The sequence below is a fragment of the Convolutriloba macropyga genome, chromosome 1 (genome assembly GCF_964194025.1).
Source record: "Convolutriloba macropyga chromosome 1, txConMacr16.3, whole genome shotgun sequence".
Taxonomy (NCBI): Eukaryota; Metazoa; Xenacoelomorpha; order Acoela; family Convolutidae; genus Convolutriloba; species Convolutriloba macropyga.
Window position 1 is genome coordinate 17,899,604 of NC_134468.1, and position 22,455 is coordinate 17,922,058.

Consider the following 22,455-nt stretch of genomic DNA (forward strand, 5'->3'; position numbering starts at 1 on the left):
TTCCACAGCTGTGATCTCTGTTAAGACATTTTTTGTGTTCTTTCTGATAAGCTCCTGTGGTCATGAATTAGGTTAATTGAAATAGGAGTCATGTACTGTATTTTTACTTTAAATATTCACACAGTGCAAATAAAATTCTACCCAATTTCGGTCATTCAGTTGGAAATGCTTCAAGAGCTGTCTAGTGGACTCTTGTTTGAATTGCAAAAAGGTAACCATAAATAATTTTTTACTTTTATTTTCCCAACGTGCCCTTACTGGAAAAACTCAAGGGAAATATTGTTCTCAAAGCTCACAGTGTACAGTGTATAATTTATTTGATAACATAAACAGCTTTGAACGTTTGGATGAAAAGCTTGAAATAAGTCTGCTAAATGAAGCTGATAAAAATTGTAATAGATTTTAACATGGTAACATAATAAAGTGGGACTTAAAGTTGATATTTTGCATAAATATCAAACATCCCCCCCCCCAGCTATGTTAGCATAACCGCTTTTGTCCCAGGTGAGTATGACGCGTAGCAGTATTCCTTTCACTCCAATCTCCTGAATTGATTATTACCACCTGCACTGGAGTGAACTGTAGCCATTTTTCCAATTTTCATCAATGTCTAACCATAGTCTACTTTTGTCTCGTTCTGTATTCCCCATTTCCGGAGAGAGTTACTAATTTTTATTATCGTTTTTCCTTTTTACTACAAAAATTCATCCATGGCTCGTTCACGACCTGAGCCAATATCTTAATAAACTGCTTACATGTTCAATTTTTACTTCGCGCTTTGGTGAACGTTCAGCCCCGTTTAATTTGGTTCTAAAAACAGTGAGGAGGGGGTCTTTTAAAATTACCCACAGACCCCAGAGACTCTAATTCATGATGGCATAAGCGGTTCAGACCATATTCAGAATTCACACTCTATGCTTCCTTTTGCCAGCTACTTCACCCTTTCAAGCTTATCTTCTGGGCTAGAGGGTTATTAGCCGACATAAAAGTTCAGCAGACAAAATAACTCGTCCACATTTTGACTGTTCACGCTCAATTAGTGCTAAAGCTTTCAATCATCGCTTATTTTTGCGGGGGGTTTGCGCTGAATTTTTTCAGGGCTTATTCAGTGGTTCTCCCCGCAAAATTTTGAACGAAATCCTCAATTTGGAAAAGTATTTTTAAGCATCTTTGAGCAAACTAATGCCCATTTCTAAACTCAAAATGATTTCTATAGCATTGAAGTAAGTGGAAATTTCTATCAGAATTGAAATATACAATTGTCAATTATTACGTAATAATCTAATGGAACAAGGAAGCAATTTTTGAGAGCTACCGTCCGAGAAGTAGAGTAAGTGTTGTAGATACAATAAAATCTGAATTGATTCAATTCAATTCAAAGAAGGTAGTTATCGGCTGAAAAGTATTTCGGCAAATCGAGCGAGCGCAGTTACCTGTATATAGTAGTGCTTTAAATAAATACGTCAAATCCTTCACAACATGTAAACACTAAAAATTTTTACACCCCTTGAGTTTTCTAATAAACGGCCACTTTGAAATCACAATAGAGATCGAGGATTGTTTACTTGTGCCCAAATTACCCGGCATGACCCACCACCCAATTACGCTGCCCCGTGTGAACAAGACGTCCCTGATAGCAGAGGGTTTCCAATTCATCCACGAGATCAACCCTTACGTGCTGATTGTGCCCTGGCTTATACTGACCCTTGTTGCTGTTCTCATTGTTGTCTGCGGACAGAGGTACGTCTCTTATGAATGATTAAAATCTCCATAAATTGCGTCATCACGGCCCCAATTTTGCTGTTCGAACAGATCATAATAATAAAAAGTCGCATATTTAAAATTTTACATTCTCGAATTCATATGAAGTCTGTCAATTAAATGAATGAGCGGAAGCAACATTGGTAATGACGAGTAATTTGACGAAATATATATTTTATTTGCACAGTTAGACAAAGGAATCAATGAACGTTATTCCAGATCAATAATAACGCAGCTTCGAACAATCCGAAAATGATAAAACGTTGACAAAATTAGTCATAAAAAGACAAAATTGGTTCTAAAATAATCAAATTTCAAAATTTGCAAGAATATTAAATTAACTCTTTAGTTAGACATCTCATTATGGATTCTTAGTTAATCGCAAAATTCTCATCGGTTCAAATCTGGAACAGATCAATTTGTCAAAAGTGTTCAAACTACTGTTTTTTTCGTAAAAAGAAAGCATCAGCAGACACTGACAAGATTGAATAGACAAATGCTCAAATTGAACAAGGAGTCTCGGTAATGTGCGTTTTGCACATAATGTTCCGACCCCGCCCATCCATGTTTTGATTTAATTGTCTAACAGATGAGGAAGAGATAGAAAACTCATCATACATCGTTCAACAAACAACTAAGTGAAAAAAATAGTGCTGGGTTAGGGGCCGCGAGACATGCCATTAAATTGAGTACTGGACAAGATCAAATAACTGCAATCAATAGTTGAGATCAAAACTCGATGTATAAAAAACACTCAATTCCAAAACAAAAATAGAATCAGATAAAACCTGAATTTAACAAACCTGAACTTCATCAGATAAGATATGAGACTCGGTAACAGGTCGACAAAGACGAGCAAAAAGGGCAAAATTTTTTTAAAAAAACGCTTCCAATTACGCTGCTACAATTACAAATTGGTTAAAATTAGTACGTATCTATTGGGCTCACTAAAAAATTAATTTTCTGCTCATAGGAAGCAGATGAGACCTGTCCTTTTCCATAATATGTCAGGCGACTACAAAAAGAGCGTCCAAAACGAAAAAATCAGCTAAAATTAACACAAAAGCAGTGTTGTAAAGTTTAAAACCACAATATATTCATGAAGAACATTAAATACCTTAAATTGCGATTTTATGTAACGCAAATTGGGCCAAACCATCAGTGTGATAATGTGGAACCGAAATAAAAAAAAACAGCAATGGGAAAATATCCAAAAATCTGGGTTTTATGAAAAAGCGAAGTGCCAAAGCCAAAAAACTAACTGTTAAATCTCAAAGGATTGTGAATATTTGATCTGGGTTACTAGAAAGAGGATGCCACTTGTCGCTACAGAGACTAAGCTAAAACCTTGATAGAAATAATTCAATAATGACAAAGCTCGATAATTCACTGATTCTTAAAATAGCGAAGAAACCTTAGTTGTATTTAAAACCACTATAAGAGTTTGAATTGTTCCAGTTGTAAGAAATTTTGCTTTGTATATACTGAGATTAAACTACATGTGGACAGAAATAATTTTTTAAAAAATGGCAAATTTCGAATTTTGACTCACAATTATCTAAAAAAAATATAAGCAAGGTTGTAACAGTCGTTAGAAAACAACTGAAAGCTTTCTTTGTATAGTTTGGCCCTTTTTTCATAAAGAATACCATTAGATCTTTAAATGGTAACACCAAATCATGAAGCGCCAAAAACAATGACAAATAAAAGCAAAACAAAAAAATTCAATTGAAAATTTCGAAATCTCATTGTCAGAGCCTTTAAAATATTTAGCTATTCTCTGATGACATAATTTATTTATTTGGCCCCATTTTATGTGTATAGAACATGTAATTAATTGCGCCTTGATTTGAAATAACTCTCGTCGGTAATTAACACACACACACACACAAAAACGAAAAAGTTAAATACATTTTTGAAAAGGCCGCGCCCAAAAGTAATAAGAATAGTTGTTGATTTTAAGAATCCAAGATGAAACCAAAAATCGCCCTGAGTTTGCCGTGGGTCCAACAAAACAATTAATTATTCCATATGTTTTTAGACTAGATTAATTAGGAAAAGAATTGTTTCAATAAACCAAAAGTAAATGGTGCATTCCGTATAAATATTGGTTTAATTTAAAAAATTGGGCAAAATTTTAATTGCAGAAGACTCCTAAAGGAGCAAAAATACAACTTGTTTTTTTGAGTTTTCAAAGGTTCTGACAGCAATTTCGAGGCCTATGTATCTGGTATATATAAACAAAGAGTGTAAAAAGAAGAACTTGGAGCCATTTTTCATTAAAAATTTCTCAAACTAATTCTCTTTTCTTGTGAGAAAATAGCAAAAATATCAGCCAAAGAACTTGGAGAAAATGAATTGGCAAGCTTCTTTTACCATCAGAAGTAAAACTATCTGCATTTTTTAAAATGATTTTGTTAATGTGTTCGCAAAACTGACGAAAATTTGGTCAAAAACACGTAAAATTTGGTCTAAAATACGTGATTAAGAAACAACGAAATTTTGTCTACTATTCACAAAACTTGAAACCTCGGTAACTACCTGTAGAAAACGAAAATGAAAAGAAGTTTTAATCCCGCTATTTGCGCTGGACCGGCTTTTTTGATACTGGTCTCAACTCTCTACGATGAATATATCGGTCGGCCAAAAATAACTAAACAAAAAACCAATTTGATTATATAGTTCCTTCCCCCACAAGTGTGTCAAAACAATTGAAAATGGCTTATGTTGCATTTGTAATTCTGGTCCTTGTTGAATACGACAAAATTTTTTAGCGACTCCAAAAAACCACAAAGATTTCTGATAAAGGTCATTCAAAATGGCGTTATTTTGTGCCCAACTGAAATAATAATAAGTTAGTTATGAGCTGCTACAATTATAAATTGGTTAGAACTAGTACCTATTTTTGGGCTCATTAAAAGGGTTAATTGTTTGCTCATAGGAAGCAGTTGAGACCTGTCCTTTTCCATTAAAAAAACGAAAAAATTAAATTTGTTTTTAAAAAGGCCGCGCCCAAATGTAATCCAAAAAGTTATTGATTATAAGAGTCCAAGATGAGTCCGAACTTTGCCTTGAGTTTGCCGTGGGCCCAAAAAAACATATAATTTTTCCATATGCTTGCAGACTAATTTAATTAGAAAAAGAATTGTTTCAATAAAACAAAAATAAATGATGAATTCCGTATAAAAATTGCGTTAATTTATCAAAAATTGATGACAATTTTCATTCCAGAAGACTCCTATAGGGAGCAAAAATACAACATGCTTTTTTGAGTTTTCAAAGCTTCTGACTACACTTTTGAGGCCTATATATCTGGTATATTTAAACAAAGTGAATAAAAACGAGAACTTGGAGCCACTTTTCATAAAAATTCTCAAACCAATCTTCTTCTCTTCTGAGAAAAAAGCGAAGATTCAGCCGAAAAGACTTGAAGACATTTGAATCGGCAAGCCTTCTCTATCCTAAGAAGTGAAACAATTTGCTTTTCTTAAAACAATTTTCGTAAATTGTTTGCAAAAATGACGAAAATTTGGTCAAAAATTTGTAAAATTTTGTCTAAAATAGGTGAAAAAAAACAACGGAATTTCCTCTACTATTCCCAAAACTTGGAAAAACGTTTAAAAGCCGCTGTTTGCACTGGACAGGCTTCTTTTGATACCGGTCTCAACTCTCTATGATGAATATATCGGTCGGCCAAAATCAACTGAACAAAAAACCATTTTGATTATATAGTTCCTTCCCCCACAAGTGAGTCAAAACAATTAAAAATTGACTTATGGTGCATTTATAGTTCTGTCTTTTATTAAATACAACGAAATTTTTAGAGACTTTCCAAAAGATTTCTGTTAAAGGTCATTCAAAATGGCGATATTTTGTGCCCAACTGGATTAATAATAAGTTAGTTATCAGCTTCTACAATTGCAAATTGGTTAAAACTAGTACGTATCTTTTGGGCTCACTAAAAGGGTTAAATTTCTGCTCATAGGAAGCAGTTGATACCTATCTTTTCCCATCATATGTTTGGCGACTACAAAAAGATCATCAAAAACGAAAAAATCAGCTAAAATTAACAGAAAAGCAGTGTTGCAACCGTTAAAACCACAAAATATTCCTTAAGAACATTAAATGCCTTAAATTATGTTTTCATGTAACGCAAATTGAACCAAACCATTAGTGTGATATTGTGGCATCGAATTAAAAAAACCAAAAAAATTCAAATTCATGAAAACCATTAGCTATCAACGCAATTCTTTGAAGGACTTCTATTTTACCCTTATGCAAAGCCATTGAGACACATAATTATCCACAATACGTCATATGACTATAAAGAGAACAAATACGGTCAAAAGTCAAACATTCGATACACTTGCGCGAAGAAACAAAGTCGCAACCTATTAAACAGTCAATTTCCCAATGAAAAAGTTAAATATAAACAATTCCGCCTACTGCCAGATCCACTGATGTCATTTATGATTTTCCTTTTAGTTGGTTATCGAAGAAGACAGAACAAGATAACCTCAATAACTGGAAAAACGCAAAATTTTTTCAAAACTTTGATAGATCGTCACATCAATTCCAATCAACCAATATTTGAAAAGTAAAACAGAAAAAAGACTACTTTCTAATGCGCTAGAAAGAGACTTAGGCTTCTCTCGTTTTTGAGACAACATTGAAAGGTAGCAGAAAAATATTGAAATTGGCAAACCTAAGAAGAAAATATTATTTTGAAAACAAGTAATTTAAAAACCATCAGTCATAACAGTCATAAGTGTTCGACTAAAAATTAATAACTGGTTAAACATGTTGCTGCTTGAGAGGCAAATTTAACATATCATCGATCAGACTAAGTCAAAAGACTACAAAACTTGAACGAAAACAGGTAGAATTCACAGCTTCACAAACAATTTTAAGCAAACGGTGTTGAAAAATCCAAAGCTTTCGGTTTAAGTTATCACGTATGTTCATTAGATTGTTCGCACGTAGATTTGGATTGTCAGTGATTGAGTTTTGATTTAAAATCATTCTGGTCTGTAACTGACTATCAAAAATAAATTGTTATTTTTAGACACTTTTTGAGACATAAAATCGAAAAACGATTGTGCATAAAATGAAAGCATTGGAAAAATTCTTTGTTAGCTTCCTAGGTACCGAAATAAATATTTTAAAAATTAGATTAAGTCATAAAACTACAAAAAGAACATCAATTTCTGGCAAAAGTCAAGAATTTCTCAATATTTTACGAAAACAATTTGTTGGAGCAATAAAAACCATGAGCTTTACTCAGAACTGAAAAAATTTGTTCCCTGGACGTCACATGGACATATATGAAAAAGTTTAAAGTTGTTTTTTGAAAAAAAAAAATGAGAATTGTCTGTGATTGGGATGAAGAAATGCAAAACAAATATAAGAGAGACAAACACAAAATCAATCCGAAACCATTTTTATTGTTGTACATAGTAATTTAATCAGGTGTAGTAATATTCCTATACGATGTTTTTATTTTAAACAAAATTTATTTTTTTTTTTAAAAATCAAAGTTTTTCATTGTAATTAATTTGATCAGTTGCTCAGTTGCTCTATTTAACTTATTTCCGGATAATCGTCTTCACTTACCTAGTAAGACAGACAAGTGAAACATAGGCCATTCGCTCAGAGGATTCAAAGAAACAATTGTGTTAAGTGCACTTGCAGCACAAGATAGGTTAACAGTAAATCTAACAGTAATTTGGATCGCAAATAAAGTACACAATATTGTTTGTGTACGACATGGCGCAGTCAGCAACCCAAAGGGGGACACCACTAGCAAAAGAAAACATTGCATTGGCTAATTTACTTGAACCCAAGCCCGAGAATGTGCAACTTCCTATAGAACCGATTTACGAAAATACACTCACTGGTTTTTCTGCTCAATCACAACAAGAAGAGAACCTCTAGCCAGAAATGCACAGTTGAAAATGAACTGATAGATCGGTGTCGAAAACAAATAGAGATAGTAGTCATGTGTGGTGATAAACCATGGATACAAGCTGTTCGCAAAACTGTCTCTATTTTGTACCTCAGTCTGGGCGCCGAAGGGAGACGAATTAAATGCAGTAGAAAATGGCACCTCAAGGTGAATGCATTAACGACTTTGGAAATCTGGAAAATCGTGGAGGACACATTTGTTCGCCCACGCAAAATCTTTTTTGACAGGTAGATGCTTCTGACCACCAAGCAACCAAAAAGAGAAACCATAGAACACTTCCTCGGCAAATTGAAGGAACTGTCAGAAAATTGCGAGCTTAGAAATCAAGAACATACTCTAATAAAAGATCTCTTCATCGCCAACATGCAGGATCCCGAAATTCAGATAGAATTACTAAGAAAAACTGTCGAACCCGCTCATGCATTACATTTAGCCATCAACATGGAACCTGGACAGCGGAATCAGTTACAAAATTCAGGCAATCAACCTTTTTTGCATGTGAACGCAATAACACCAAAACGTTCATTTCGTCGCCCGAATCAACGGCAAAATTTTCCAGTCTCAACTCGATAAACAAATCAATTGTGTTGAAACTGCGGTATTTCCTGGTCAGCAGCTCACAAGGATAAATGTATTGCAGAAAGCAAAACGTGCAATAACTGTGGACTACAAAAACATATCTCTCGTGTATGCAGAAAACCAAAACCTACTTCTTCCAAATCCTCAAGACCTAACGTAAGCTCAATTGAGAAAGATACAACTGATAACTCTGTTAATGCTATTCAATATACAAGTTATAACCCAGAACGTGGATCAGATTATGACAGTTCAGATGACAACATGGTAGCTAGCATAGCGTGTACTACCGTACATATTGAACCCAAAAGCACGATCCTGCAGATCGGAAATACAAAGTAGGACTCCTCTTCGCTTCCGGAAATGTATGCAACATCTTAAAAGAATCACTTGCCACTGAAGATATTAATAAATCTACTCTTGAAAGATGGTTAACGACGGTTCCTTCTCAAAAACTCAAATATTTCGCGAATGAACCCATGCCCATCATTTGAATGACGCAGACATTGGTGCATAGCAATGGTTGGAGAATTGAAGATGATGAATTCGTGGAAGTTAAAGATGGATTAAGGCCACTGATTGGTAGAGACCTGTTCGAGGCCCTTGGGATAATAATTACTCAAACTCTGTGTTCTGACGAAGGTAGTATGGTCAACACTATCACTACTCAATGTTCATACCAAACACGCATAGCAAAACATTTTCCTCAACTCATCTCACGTATCCGTAGATGAAAAGTACATATCGCTATGTCCAAATTTCATAAGAACTTTCAACAAAAACAAATAAACATCAAAAAGGTAAAAGAGTACTCATCAAATTACAATAAAGAGTTAATAAAGAAAATATAAAACTACTTTAAGAACGAAACAAAAAAAACTGAAAAATTTTTCAGATCAGTCTTGCATTTCCCCAATTGTTATTACAGTCAAAAGAGATCAAACAATAAAGTTATCTTTTGACTGAAAAAATTATAACTGATCTATACACAAAACTGATCTTTGCAACTCACACTAGCACACACCAAATTAATTTTCCACTCGCATCGCATACTATTCATTTTCCACTACAAATTGAGGCTCAAATACAACAATTTGAGACGCAAAATACAAAAAGAGCGCCACTCGATTACCAAAATCAACCCAAATTTCCAAATTTAATGAATTAAACGACTCTAACTTGTCAATCACCAAAACTTTTCAAATTCTTTCCCTAATTAGCACTAAAAATTCAAATGCTTTAAATACCCCACGTGCTCAATCGACAAACAAACAAAAGTCGCTTTTTACCCATTTTCCAGCTCAAAGTCAGTCGGTTTTTACCTCAATTAGTTTAATTCATACCTCATCAAAAATGAGCAAACATGTGTCAACGGCACTTGGGATATCAATTGCTCAAACTCTGTGTTCTGACGAATGTAGTAGGGTCAATAATATTGCTACTCAATGTTAACTCAAAACACGCATAGGAAACTACTTTCTTTAACTCATCTCACGTTTCGGTAGATCAAAAGTATATATCGTTATGTCTAAACTTCATAAAAACTTTCAAAGCAAACATCAAAAGGGTAAAAGAGTACTCATCAAATTACAAGAAAGAGTTAATACTGAAAACAGAAAACTACTTTAAGAACGAAATAAAGAAAAACTCAAAAAGTATTCAGATCAATCTTGCATTTCCCCAATTGTTTTTACAGTCAAAAGAGATCAATAAATAAAGTTATCTGTAGACTCCAAAAATTGTAACTAATCTAAACACAAAAACAAGAACCAAATACCTGATATTGAAACGCTCATTGACTCATCACAAATTATTACCGATTATAAGACAGAACCAGCTGAAAAAATTTTTTTTGCTACCATAGATCTTAAATATGCCTATAGTCAACTAAATCTTAATCCTGACAACTCCAAACACTGTACAATATCGTCAGTGGTGATATGACAGGCACATATTGGTTCAAAACGGGTACTTACTGATATGCCTGCCGAATTTCAAAAAACTATTGACTCTACGCTAAAGGGCCTCAAAAATTGTAAAAAATTCTCTTGTAAAAAATTGCCTTAAGAAATTAGACGTAGATCTTCGCATAAATTTACCCAAAATTCACTTTGCAAAACAAGAAATTTCGTGGTTAGGCTATAATATTACCCCAACAGGAATATCGCCATTTGAATTTAAAACTTCTGCAATTCTTTCACTCCAACCCCCTTATACACTTAAAACATTACGTTTTTCCCTTGGCTCTGTCTATTATATTAGTTAATTTATATCTAACTCATCCCAACTTTGTCATCCTTTAAGACCTCTCCTTCGTAAATCAATTAAGTAGTCTGGACCGACGAACACACTGTACATTTTCATGCTATTAGAACACGAATTGCAAATCACACAAACAATTTTCGCAACAATGCACAACTCGAAACACGTATCAATTGTGATGCTATTCGTTCCTGTTTCGGAGCAGCATTAGAACAGTTGATTTTTAACGGCTGGAAGCCAATTTCATTTGCCCCAGATTCTCGAATAGTAACGAAAGACGTTACAGCATTAACGAGTTAGAATTACTTGGATTGGCTTTGTTTATAGAATATTTTAGAAGCCATCTTTATGGAAAAGAATTTTGAATTTTAACTGATCATCGAGCCCTGCTTTCAACCTTAAAAGAACATAGTTCTAACAAATCTTATAGAAGCCGTTTGTCACGATGGGTAAATAATTTATTACTTTATCATTTTAAAAAAGAACTTTTACCAGAAACAAAGAAGGGTCTCGCAGACTATATATCTCGTAATGCTTATCAAGCAGAAAAAAGTATTTCAAGATCTGATGAAAAGTTTTTGGTTGCCGCTTTATCTAGATTACAAACAGATGCAAAATTAATTCAACAAGCAAAACATATTTCTGCTGTTCAACTTAATACATTTTATTTAGACAATAAACCCGACCAACAAATACACACTATTAAACAACTTAATCAAGTATTAAATACAGACTCTAAAACATCTGTACCTTTAATCCAAACATTTTGTCACTCGCTACGCAAAGTTCTACTTCAACATGAACTCCAATACACAACCATAATTTCCTTAGTGATAACGCAGTGCAAGAACATTTTCCTCAAAAAAATTCTTCACATGCCACGCGAAATTATAATTCAAATTTCACCTCCTTTAATTATACCAATTTAGATAGTCAACATGCAGCGAGAGTACGCATAACTCAAAATCAGTTAAAACCTGCCCAGGAACATAGTAATCTAAAATCATTTCTCACTAATCACACTATTTTTGATAGTGATCATGAATCGCGAGTACGCTTTACTCAGAATCAATTAACACTCGCTTCGCAAAACTCTATTTTGCCACTACAATCACAAAATACAGATACCACAAACACCTCAATTGCAACTCACACTAGCACACACCAAATTAATTTTCCACTCGCATCGCATAGTGCGAATACTATTTATTTTCCACTACAAATTGAGGCTCAAATACAACAATTTGAGACGCAAAATACAAAAAGAGCGCCACTCGATTACCAAAATCAACCCAAATTTCCAAATTTAATGAATTAAACGACTCTAACTTGTCAATCACCAAAACTTTTCAAATTCCTTCCCTAATTAGCACTAAAAATTCAAATACTTTAAATACCCCACGTGCTCAATCGACAAACAAACAAAAGTCGCTTTTTACCCATTTTCCAGCTCAAAGTCAGTCGGTTTTTACCTCAATCAATTTAATTCATACCTCATCAAAAATGAGCAAACATGTGTCCTCGGCACATGGGATATCAATTACTCAAACTCTGTGTTCTGACGAATGTAGTAGGGTCAACAATATCGCTACTCAATGTTCATTCAAAACACGCATAGCAAACTACTTTCTTTAACTCATCTCACGTTTCGGTAGATCAAAAGTATATATCGTTATGTCTAAATTTCATAAAAACTTTCAAACCAAACATCAAAAGGTTAAAAGAGTACTCATCAAATTACAAGAAAGAGTTAATACTGAAAACAGAAAACTACTTTAAGAACGAAATAAAGAAAAACTCAAAAAGTATCCAGATCAATCTTGCATTTCCCCAATTGTTTTTACAGTCAAAAGAGATCAAACAATAAAGTTATCTTTAGACTCCAAAAATTGTAACTAATCTAAACACAAAAACAAGTATTAAGTTCTTAATATTGAAACACTCATTGACTCCATATCACAAATTATTATCGATTATAGAACAGAACCGGCTGAAATAAAATTTTCGTTGCTACCATAGATCTTAAATATGCCTATAGTCAACAAAATCTCCATCTTGACAACTCCAAACACTGTAATTTCAATATGGTCAGTGGTGATATGACAGGCACATATCGGTTCAAAACTGGTACTTACTGATATGCCTACCGAATTTCAAAAAACTATTGACTATACGCTGAGGCGCCTCAAAAACACCTTCTGTTTCCTTGATAATATTCTCATTGTAATTAAAGGCTCAGAAGAAGATCATTTTAATCTTGTAACAATTCGCCTAAAGAAATTAGACGTAGATCTTCGCATATTTTTATCCAAGTTTCACTTTGCAAAACAAGAAATATCGTAGTTAGGCTATAATTTTACCCAAACAGGAATATCGCCACTTGAATTTGAAACTTTTGCAATTCATTCACTCCAATCCCCTAATACACTTGACAAATTACGTTCTTCCTTGGCTCTGTCTATTAAATTAGTTAATTTATATCTAACTCATCCCAACTTTGTCATCCTTTAAGACCTCTCCTTCGTAAATCAATTAAGTATTCTGGACCGACGAACACATTGTTCATTTTTATGCTATTAAAACAGGAATTGCAATTCACACAAAAAAGTTTCACGACAATGCTCAACTCGAAACACGTATCAAATGTGATGCTTCTCGCTCCGGTTTCGGAGCAGCATTAGAACAGTTGACTGTTAACGGCTGGAAGCCAATTTCATTTGCCCCCAGATTCTTGAATAGTAACGAAAAACGTTACAGCATTAGGGAGCAAGAATTACTTGGAGTGGCATCGTTTATAGAATATTTTGAAAGCCATTTTATGGAAAATAATTTTGAATTTTAACTGATCACCGAGCTCTGTTTTCAATCTTAAAAGAAAATAGATCTAACAAATCATATAAAAGCCGTTTGTCACGATGGGTATATAGTTTTTTTACCTTGTCATTTTGAAAAAGAACTTTTTCCAGGAGCAAAGATGGGCCACGTAAACTATATATCTCGTAATGCTTATCAAGCAGCAAAAAGTATTTCAAGATCTAACGAAAAGTTTTTGGTTGCCACTTTATCTAGAATACAAACAGATGCAAAATTAAATCAACAAGTAAAACATATTTCTGCTGTTCAACTTAAAACGTTTTATTTAGACAATACACCCGACCAGCAAATACACACTATTAAACAACTTAATCAAGTATTAAAAAACGATTCTAAAATATCTGTACCTTTAACCCAAAACATTTTGTCACTCGCTACGAAAAGTTCTACATCAAAAAAAAACTCCAATACACAATCATAATTTCCTCAGTGATAACGCAGTGCAAGAACATTTTCCTCAAAAAAATTCATCACTTGCCACGCGAAATTATAATTCAAACTTCACCTCCTTCAACTTTACCAATTTAGATAGTCAACATGCAACGAGAGTTCGCTTAACTCAAAATGAGTTAACACCTGCCCGGCAACATAGTAATCTAAAATCATTCCTCACTAATCACACTATTTTTGATAGTGATCATGAATCGCGAGTACGCTTTACTCAGAATCAATTAACACTCGCTTCGCAAATTTTTATTTTGTAACTACAATCACATAATACACATACCACAAACACCTCCTTTGCAATTCACACCAGCACACACCAAGTTCATTTTCCACTCGCATTGCATAGTGCGAATGCTATTCATTCTCCACTGCAAATTGAGGCTCAAATACAACAATTTGAGACGCAAAATACCGAAAAGGCGCAACTCGATTACCAAAATCAACTCAAATTTAATGAATTAAACTACTCTAACTTCTCAATCACAAAACCTTTTCAATTTCCTTCCCTAATTAGCACTAAAAATTCAAATACTTTAAATACCCCACGTGCTCAAAGTCTGTCGGTTTTTACCTCAATTCATTTAATTCATACCTCATCAAAAATGAACCAACAAGTGTCTGCAAAGAAAGTAAAATCCTCATTTCAGAGAAACAACACTAGAATTTCGCCCGGCGTATCGTCCACAGATAATGCAGCACAACACAAGCCCCTCCAATCACCACCACATTCTAAACTTAGTACAAGTGTCACTGACAGCCCTCAGGTTATGTCCTTTGATAGTGTGATTGGTAAAGCGTTCAATAAGAAATTGACTGCTTCACTCACGAGAAAACATGCAGTGCTCAAAGAAGTCCGGGAATGCATTGTTCGGTCCAATAAAAACAGGCTCAAACAACTAAACCGTACCTGCACCGCTATTGGCGGGATATAAACGTCCGTAGTGGCTTTGTATGTGTGGACGAAAAGATGGCCATACCAAAAGCTTTGAAAGACACGTTAATAAAAAAAACTCCATGCAAGTCACCCCGGGTAGCTGTGGAATGCTATGTATGGTCAAACACTGCTGGTGGCCATACATGAAGAGGGATCGAGTGGTTCGCGCAATAGAATGCAAACATTGCACCGCAATTGGTTATAATTTGAAATCCGTCACTCCCGCGAAGCAATTTCAAGCACGTAAAGCATGTACAGTCACGAACCAAGAAATACAAATAGATTTTGCAGGCCCTATTAATAATGAAATTTATATTTTGTTAGATTTTATTTGTATTGATTTATATGTAATTTATATGTATTGATAGATTTTCTAAATATCCATCTGCTGAAATTTTTGAAAACGCAAACGCTTCAAATGCAATTAAAATTTTAGATAATTCTATACAATTTCACGGAGTTCCCCGGTCTGTAAGAATCGATCAAGCTCTTTGTCCGATAGTTAATAAAGTAAAAAATTTTTGCACAAAGAATACTATAACTTTAGTTCCTGCTCCAGCAAATGATCACCGGGCTATCGGTTTGCTAGAACGATTATTTAGTACCACTAAACAACGCCTTGAATGAAAAAAAGAAGCAAATAAAGAATTATATGCAAACATAAACATACTACGATTTCGCCTTTTGAATCTCACTTTGGAAGACGGGCCAAAATCCCGCTTAATAATTTTGTTGCAAAACCCCATTCTTCTGATTTAAGTTATGAAATTTTTTTAGATCATTATTTAGATTAAGAAACTATATCCCCAAATGAGCTGTTACCGGAAGACCATTGGGGCAACTACCGCAACGATGAAGAAATTGAGAGAAACATGTGTAAGGCAACTCAAGTAGCTCTCTCACGCGAATGACACACAGATGATGATGAATCTCGTCTTCGCTCGTCAAAGATATGTCGAGCAAGCCCACCTAAGGAGCCAGCAGTTCAACTGAACTTCGCCCGAAAACGCCACCCAAACAAGCGCTCCAAGAAGAATCTCTATGGTTTGTACGAGGTACTGGCTCCTGTGTCGGTGGTTCAAAAAACGGACCAACACACACCGATGATTCGCGGACCGGGAAAATTAGATGTCACCGGTTGCAATAGCGACATTGCGAAATTTGGTACGAGGGACGAGCGAAACAAAGCTGACGCAAAACGAAGCTCTCAGAATATATAAACAGAAGGGGACCACGTATTATCGAGAATTAAACAGAAGCTAAAATCCTTAGCCACACAAAGGTGATTACGACAATCCAGAAGACTGATCCTAAAATGAAACACCGAAAGAAGGACACAGCGAGTGAACTTTTGTCCAATCGCTCCAATATTGCTCGCGCAATGCGAGCAAGGATGCCAAAAGTGCCATCAAATTTCGCGCCAACGGAAATTACTACGCAAACAGCGTCAACTTCCGCTTCGCAAATCCCAGCTCCATAAAACTCAGAACCACTCATTGCACTGCCACCCACGAGCCAATCTGCAGAACTTATGCTACTCTCTACTTCTTCACCTATGGAGGCCTTACAGTAAGTATTATCACGATCGACAAAAAGGGCAGGGAAAAAGCCCAAAATTTTTTGGATTTGATAACGACGATTCATCGGGGAGTCAACCAATTCCTTCCAGCGACACCTGACACAGCCCCACAGAAAACGCCGAGTTGTTGACATTGAATCCGTACAACCTTCAGTTGTACAGACCGTAGTAAATACAGCAGTCCAAGTGCAACCCATCTAAAATCCTTATTTTTCGCCAATCATAGGAGAAGTTTCACCGACTGATCCTCGTATTCAACCTGCAGATCAGAGCGCTACAAATAATCTAGTTATCGACTAGGAAGGTATGTAATTTTAAACTCAAATTTTTTAAAACTGGATATGCTATTGTTTATGACTAGTTATGAAAACCAGTAAAATATATTTTTAATAAATATTTAACCGGTGAATAAGTAAAAATATATAACCAGTATTGTTTTTAAAATTTTCATTGTATGCAATTTTAATTCTGTTAGAAGGGGAGAAAGGTTGTACAGAATCATTTAGTCTGGCGCAATAAAATTCCTATACGATGTTCTTATTTATTGATTGTACTTAATCCTGAAGGACATGTGATACCAATCAAGTTAAGTTTATAGTTTACCCATTATTATTTCATGTGTTAGTCTGTTACCCTAATTCCCCCATCGGGAAAATATTGTTCATACGTGTTGTGAATTCTGCGAACCCATTTTGTAATTTGTTTCAATCTTTTCGTTTCGCATCTCGAGATCAGTTGCTCGATTTAACTTATTTCTTGATAATTGTATTCACTTACCTAGTAGGACAGATAGGCGATTCGCTAAGCGAATTCAAAGATAAAATTGTGTTAAGTGCACTCGCCGCAGAAGATAGCTTAATAAGATTTGTAACAGTGATTTCGATCGCGAATTAAGTACACAATTTTAATGTTTGTGTACGATATTCATTGAAAAATCAACCAAAGACCTTGCTATCGCTGCGTGGCTGCTAACAAACGCAAGTGCTACAAAATGCAAAAATTTATTTTGTAATGATTTTTTGAAAAACAGAAATCCTAATTGAAAAAATAAATGATCCTTTTTAAAAAGATCAAATTAAGTTAACGAAAGACGGCTAAAATGCTAGTTTCAGAACACATTCGTGGACCCGGAGGTAAAAATGCGCCTTAACTGAGTAAACGAAGATTGTATCATCAGTATTTGTATCTTAACTATCAGTAAGATTGGACAAAGTGATCCAAATAACTATATCTGATGCCGTTCTTCATGAAAAAAAAGAAAGCTAAATTTTCACAATTTTAGCCGCTATTTTGGGAAAAACTGTTGGTTCAGCAAATCATCAATTTTCTTATATTTTAAAACTTAAAGGCAATGAGACTATTGCTAACAATTTTATCAAATTTTGCGGCAAAAATTGATCAAAATTTAAGCAAAGTTTATGAAAAATGTGAACAACACAACGGAAGTTAGAATAAAGATCGCAAAATTTTAACCCTCCGGTACTCCTCCGGCTTGGAGTTTTATATGATAGTGCTCGAAGCCCCTTCCTGGACGGAATATTGATTAGTGCCCTAGTTGATAAGACAAGTTACAAAAAGACTAATTGACATCCCAGGTTCTGGTTCAAAATTGGCCATGATCAGATATTGGCTCGTTTTATGATCAGATTTTGCCTCGTTGAAAATTGCCATAATCACACTTTGTTCAAAATTGGCCTTGATTAGACGTTAGGCAGACTCAGAACATGTCTTTAACCATGTAATTTTGAACGCACAGCAACCCCCTCCCCGCGTTTTTGATGGTCTGATCATTAGTAATTTTAAACGAGGACCTCGAGCTGGGATGGTCTACTTAGTTTTTTCCATTCTCCCATCTTCCTCCATGTCGACTTTAAGTCTTTTCATATGATCGACCCCTCAACTTGGGTGAACATTGGCTGAACTTAACCCTATTTTGTCTCTGGATGTCTTGGGAACGATCACGTTTGATTTTTTTCAGGACGCCTAAGAAACGAAGTGAAGAACAGAAACAACCAATTGATATTTCAACAGCATGACAGTGTACAGATATTTTGACAGCTATGCTAATTTGGAGCTCACAGATATCAGATGATATCAGTTTACAATAATCAGCTTTATGAAGGTTTTCGCAGAATATTTTGTGCCGTGACTTAATTTTATTGCCTAATGTTAGGTTCTATGATCAAAACTTGAAACAATTAACTTCCGCTTCCTTGTCAATTGGGTTTTTTCGTAATAGCACTCATGAGGTTATTCAACGTATGTAGCAATTATTAGTTCAGGCGAGACCATTAAACTATTGTGAAAATGTTGATTTGACAATCAGGCTTGAGGTTTCTTTTTAATGATAGAAGCAGGGGGAGAATTCAAAGCAACAAAATTTCTTACTGAAATTTTGGTGCCCTTTTCCCCCATTGATGCAGTTTGCATATGACCTGCCATTTCAGACACTGAAAACTGTAAATGTGACGCTAATTTAAAATTAATTTCTTAAGTATTTGCAAAATTTGAATTGATTTGTTCAACGTTGCCAGAGAAAGTCATCTGTGCCTTTATTGATAATTTTTAGGCACTCTGTGATAAATTTTTAGGCTTAGGTATCACCGTATTCATTTTTGAGAATAGAGTTGGAAATTTTCAGACTGTGATCACAATTTTTTTGGAAGACTTGCTGCTTTTAGCGGGGAATCCGCAAAACCCCCCAGCCTGAAAACACCGCACGGACTACAAAAACCCACGTCTAAGTTCCCCATCTTTTGACTTAATTGGTTCAATAAATGCTTTTAATCCATTTGAGCTGAATAACGGCTGAAAATTGAAAGGCAGGAAAACGTAAAAAAAACAATCTTTATTCAAAATATCAGAGACGTTTTTTTACAATAATCTCTTGTCAGTAAACACACCGCTCCACATTTATATCGGCTAACACGCAACGTTGCATAAAATTGTGTCATTTTAAGACGCATAAAGTTACACTGGCGGCAAAAAAAGGCTAGACAAAATTTGTTAGCTTTTTGCAAGCCAATACTTGTCAATTCAGTTCATAAATGACGTAATTTGACCTTGATACGGCTTAAACCATTCAATGCGTTTTGTTATTCTAATAATTTCGTATCTAGTTCTACTTAGTCTAATTCGAGCTAATTTGGCTCAAAACCACTCACAAACATTTCGTTGCTCAAGGTAAATGACTTGGAATACGGATTTTGCTTCGTAATATTTAACCATTTTGGGGGCCTGAACCAGCGCTCCTTAGATTGAGAGTACGGTGCTACACCAACTGCCCTATAGGTGTTTTTTTTGCTACGCATATAATTTAAAAATATTCGCTTACACTTCTTGCTGCTTCAAATTGCATTTTCATCCTCCCGCCCGGAAATTGGTGACCCAAAAAGTTGAGTTAGTTTAAAACGGGTCGCCCATAATTACCGGATTTAATTCGTACTGACAGACACTAAAAATATAAAACGTTTCTCAAGTTTTTTTACTCTAGTTCACTATGCAATCAAGTTTGTTAGAGAAAATTTCAATGACTGACTTTAATTTTTTTTCAGGAAAATCAGAAACAACTAGAGATTCTAAAATATTCGTTTTACTTTTTGCTTGCAAATTGACAAGCGAATTGCTTTCACAACCAACCGGTTGAAATTTACAAGTCAGATATAATATATACATTCTTTTTTCCAGTACATTCAAAACCAAAATTAGAGCCTCCGTATTCTGCCAAACATAAAAAAACTTCTGAAGTAACCAATGTTTCTTTCGAATGGTAAAAGTTTCAATAGCTTGAACAGACTCTTTCAGCGTTTTTTTTAATCTTTGTTCTCTGTACTTCAAGAAGGAATTCGGTTTTCTCCTCACCGAAAAAAAGGAATTTTTTTCGGTGAGGAGAAAGGTTGTTTAATATGATGAGGTGCTCTTGTCTGCAATTTTGCACCAAAGGTTGCGCTCAGGTGAAAATAACTGTGGGAAGAGGAATTTCTCGACAAAAAATATTGTTAACTTTGAAACACTCACTTCAGTAATAATGAGTTCTGTAGAAAAAAAAACGGATTTTATGGAAAGATATCTTGAGTTTTCAAAATTTTTCTGTCATGCAGAATGCTGAGTCTCCAGTTTATTTGTTACTTTCTCCATTCTATTGACGAGTTTTTAAGAATTCGAAAAATTGCAATAATGCCTTGAAGTTTTAATTTGGTAATAGTACGGATCTGAACAGCAGTGATTGTGCTTCAGGTGGTTTTAGCGACGTTTAACTTATTATTCTAATGGCCATTGCTACTTTTCAGGGACTTTTTCAGTTGTTTTTGGGATTTGTTTTTAGAATTTTGAATCGATATCAGTTCTTAAATCTCTACAGTTTAGTTTGTTTTTGCTTTTATTTGTTATTGGTTTAAATTTTTGTCACCTAAATCATTATGTCTCAAGAATGAAAATAAACTGGTTTTGTCGGTAGTCATTGTCAGCCTGTTTTGTTTATTGGGTTGCTCATCCGATTTTCTAAAAATGCCAAGGATTCAGCAGTTTTTCATTTCGGCAGCGTTTTTGTCTTCAATGTAAAATCAAGTATCATCGGCAAGGTAAAAATTTTTCCAAGCAGTTTTTCTTTGTAGTGATTGATGTGGAGAAGAAAAATTACAGGTCCCCAAAGCGTTACTTGTGGGAACGTCATGGTTGATTATTGTACTTTACAAAAAACCGTCAAATAGTTTGGCAAGTTGTTTCCTGTACGCAAGAAATTATTCTAACGTTTTCATAGCGTTATCGGCAAATCTGTAATCACTTAGTTTTCGCAAGCAGTAGGAACGTTGCTGAAAAACTGAGTTGAATGCTTCAGAAAGACCGATAAAAAATGCAACTGATTGCTAAGCATCATGATTATACTGTAGGTTTTCAACTGAAAGTCAAGCAGCATCTGTGGTCGCTTTCTACCTTTGAAATTCAAATTGAGTATCATCGAGATTTTAAACTTTTTGCATGTATTCATTTACTTTTTGCATGTATTCAATAGCACACATTAAAGCAACATTGCAGGTATTATAGTCTTTGAGACTAGCCAACTAGCATGATCCAATTTTCGCAAATCTTTGCATCCTTTATTGAAAACAGAACTGTAAAGAAAATTTCATACAAAATATTGGAAAACTTCCGGCTTCGAACCCCTTTATTGTTAAATGAATCAATGGCTCTCTGAGTTTTTTAGCGTAATTGTTCTGAATTTAAATTTTTGTTTACATCAACTAAAAAACCTGTTTTTTGACTTTGTCTTTTCTCAAAATTTCACAGTTCCTTATCTGTTCTGTTGGAATGCCACGGTCAAATTACTTGGAGCTCCTTGCAAGCTTTTTTCTTCGAATTTCCTATTAAGCGAATTTTCTTGCAGTTTAAACATTATATATGCGCTTGCTCAGATTGATATCTAATTTTTTGATAACCTAGGATTTTCCTCTGTTGCGTTTTTTCGAGGAAGTTTCCATTTGAAGGATTTTCAAAGCGACAGATAAGATTTTGACAGATTTCTGTTTACATAGTATTTCCATCTTTGGATCGGTAAAATGAAATCCAATATTGAATTGACAAGTTTAGACAAAACTAAAACCCATAAAGTTTTCTCTATGAATTGTTATTTGAAAAGTGGCTCACGAACACCTGGGTTTTATTCGAAAAACTGAAAAAAGCAAAATCAGATGATCTATTTCGATTGGTGCGGAAAAGCTTGGACTTTTGTTTTTTACTGCACAGACCTCGGTAATTTGAAGTGCACCACAAGGTTTTTTTTATTAGACAAAGTGGGATCTCTCGATTATTTGAAAACACATCGGGAGACTTGATTCTGTTTTGGGAAAGTAATTTGAGTTGCAATAACCTAGACTCAAAATGTTTTAAATTGCTACAAAACAAAAAACAGCGAAATTTGGAAAAAATTGCCGTGAGTTGAATTCTTGAACTCTTCCAGACAATTGAAAAGCCCAAGTCATTTTTTTGGATTTTTTTCCAACTATACTGATTTATTTCATAGTTATCCCGCATCTGTTTTGAAAATTTATCGAAAAAAAC

General features: G+C 34.6%; 1 protein-coding gene across 11 annotated transcripts; it reads left to right on the forward strand.

Moving 5' to 3' along the window:
* The first annotated feature begins 356 nt into the window (after positions 1 to 356).
* Positions 357 to 18,854, forward strand: LOC142346309 (uncharacterized). 11 transcript variants are annotated; one of them, XM_075398855.1, is made up of 3 exons: positions 357 to 1,024; positions 1,444 to 1,740; positions 18,377 to 18,854. In XM_075398855.1, exons 2-3 carry the CDS (start codon positions 1,586 to 1,588, stop codon positions 18,432 to 18,434), a joined length of 213 nt encoding a protein of 70 aa, XP_075254970.1. In that variant the 5' UTR covers positions 357 to 1,024; positions 1,444 to 1,585; the 3' UTR covers positions 18,435 to 18,854. The 11 variants fall into 11 exon arrangements, with proteins under 11 accessions (XP_075254970.1, XP_075254964.1, XP_075254968.1 ...); XM_075398849.1 differs by having other exon boundaries at positions 357 to 1,009; XM_075398853.1 differs by having other exon boundaries at positions 357 to 969; positions 1,404 to 1,740.
* The last annotated feature ends 3,601 nt before the right edge of the window (positions 18,855 to 22,455 follow it).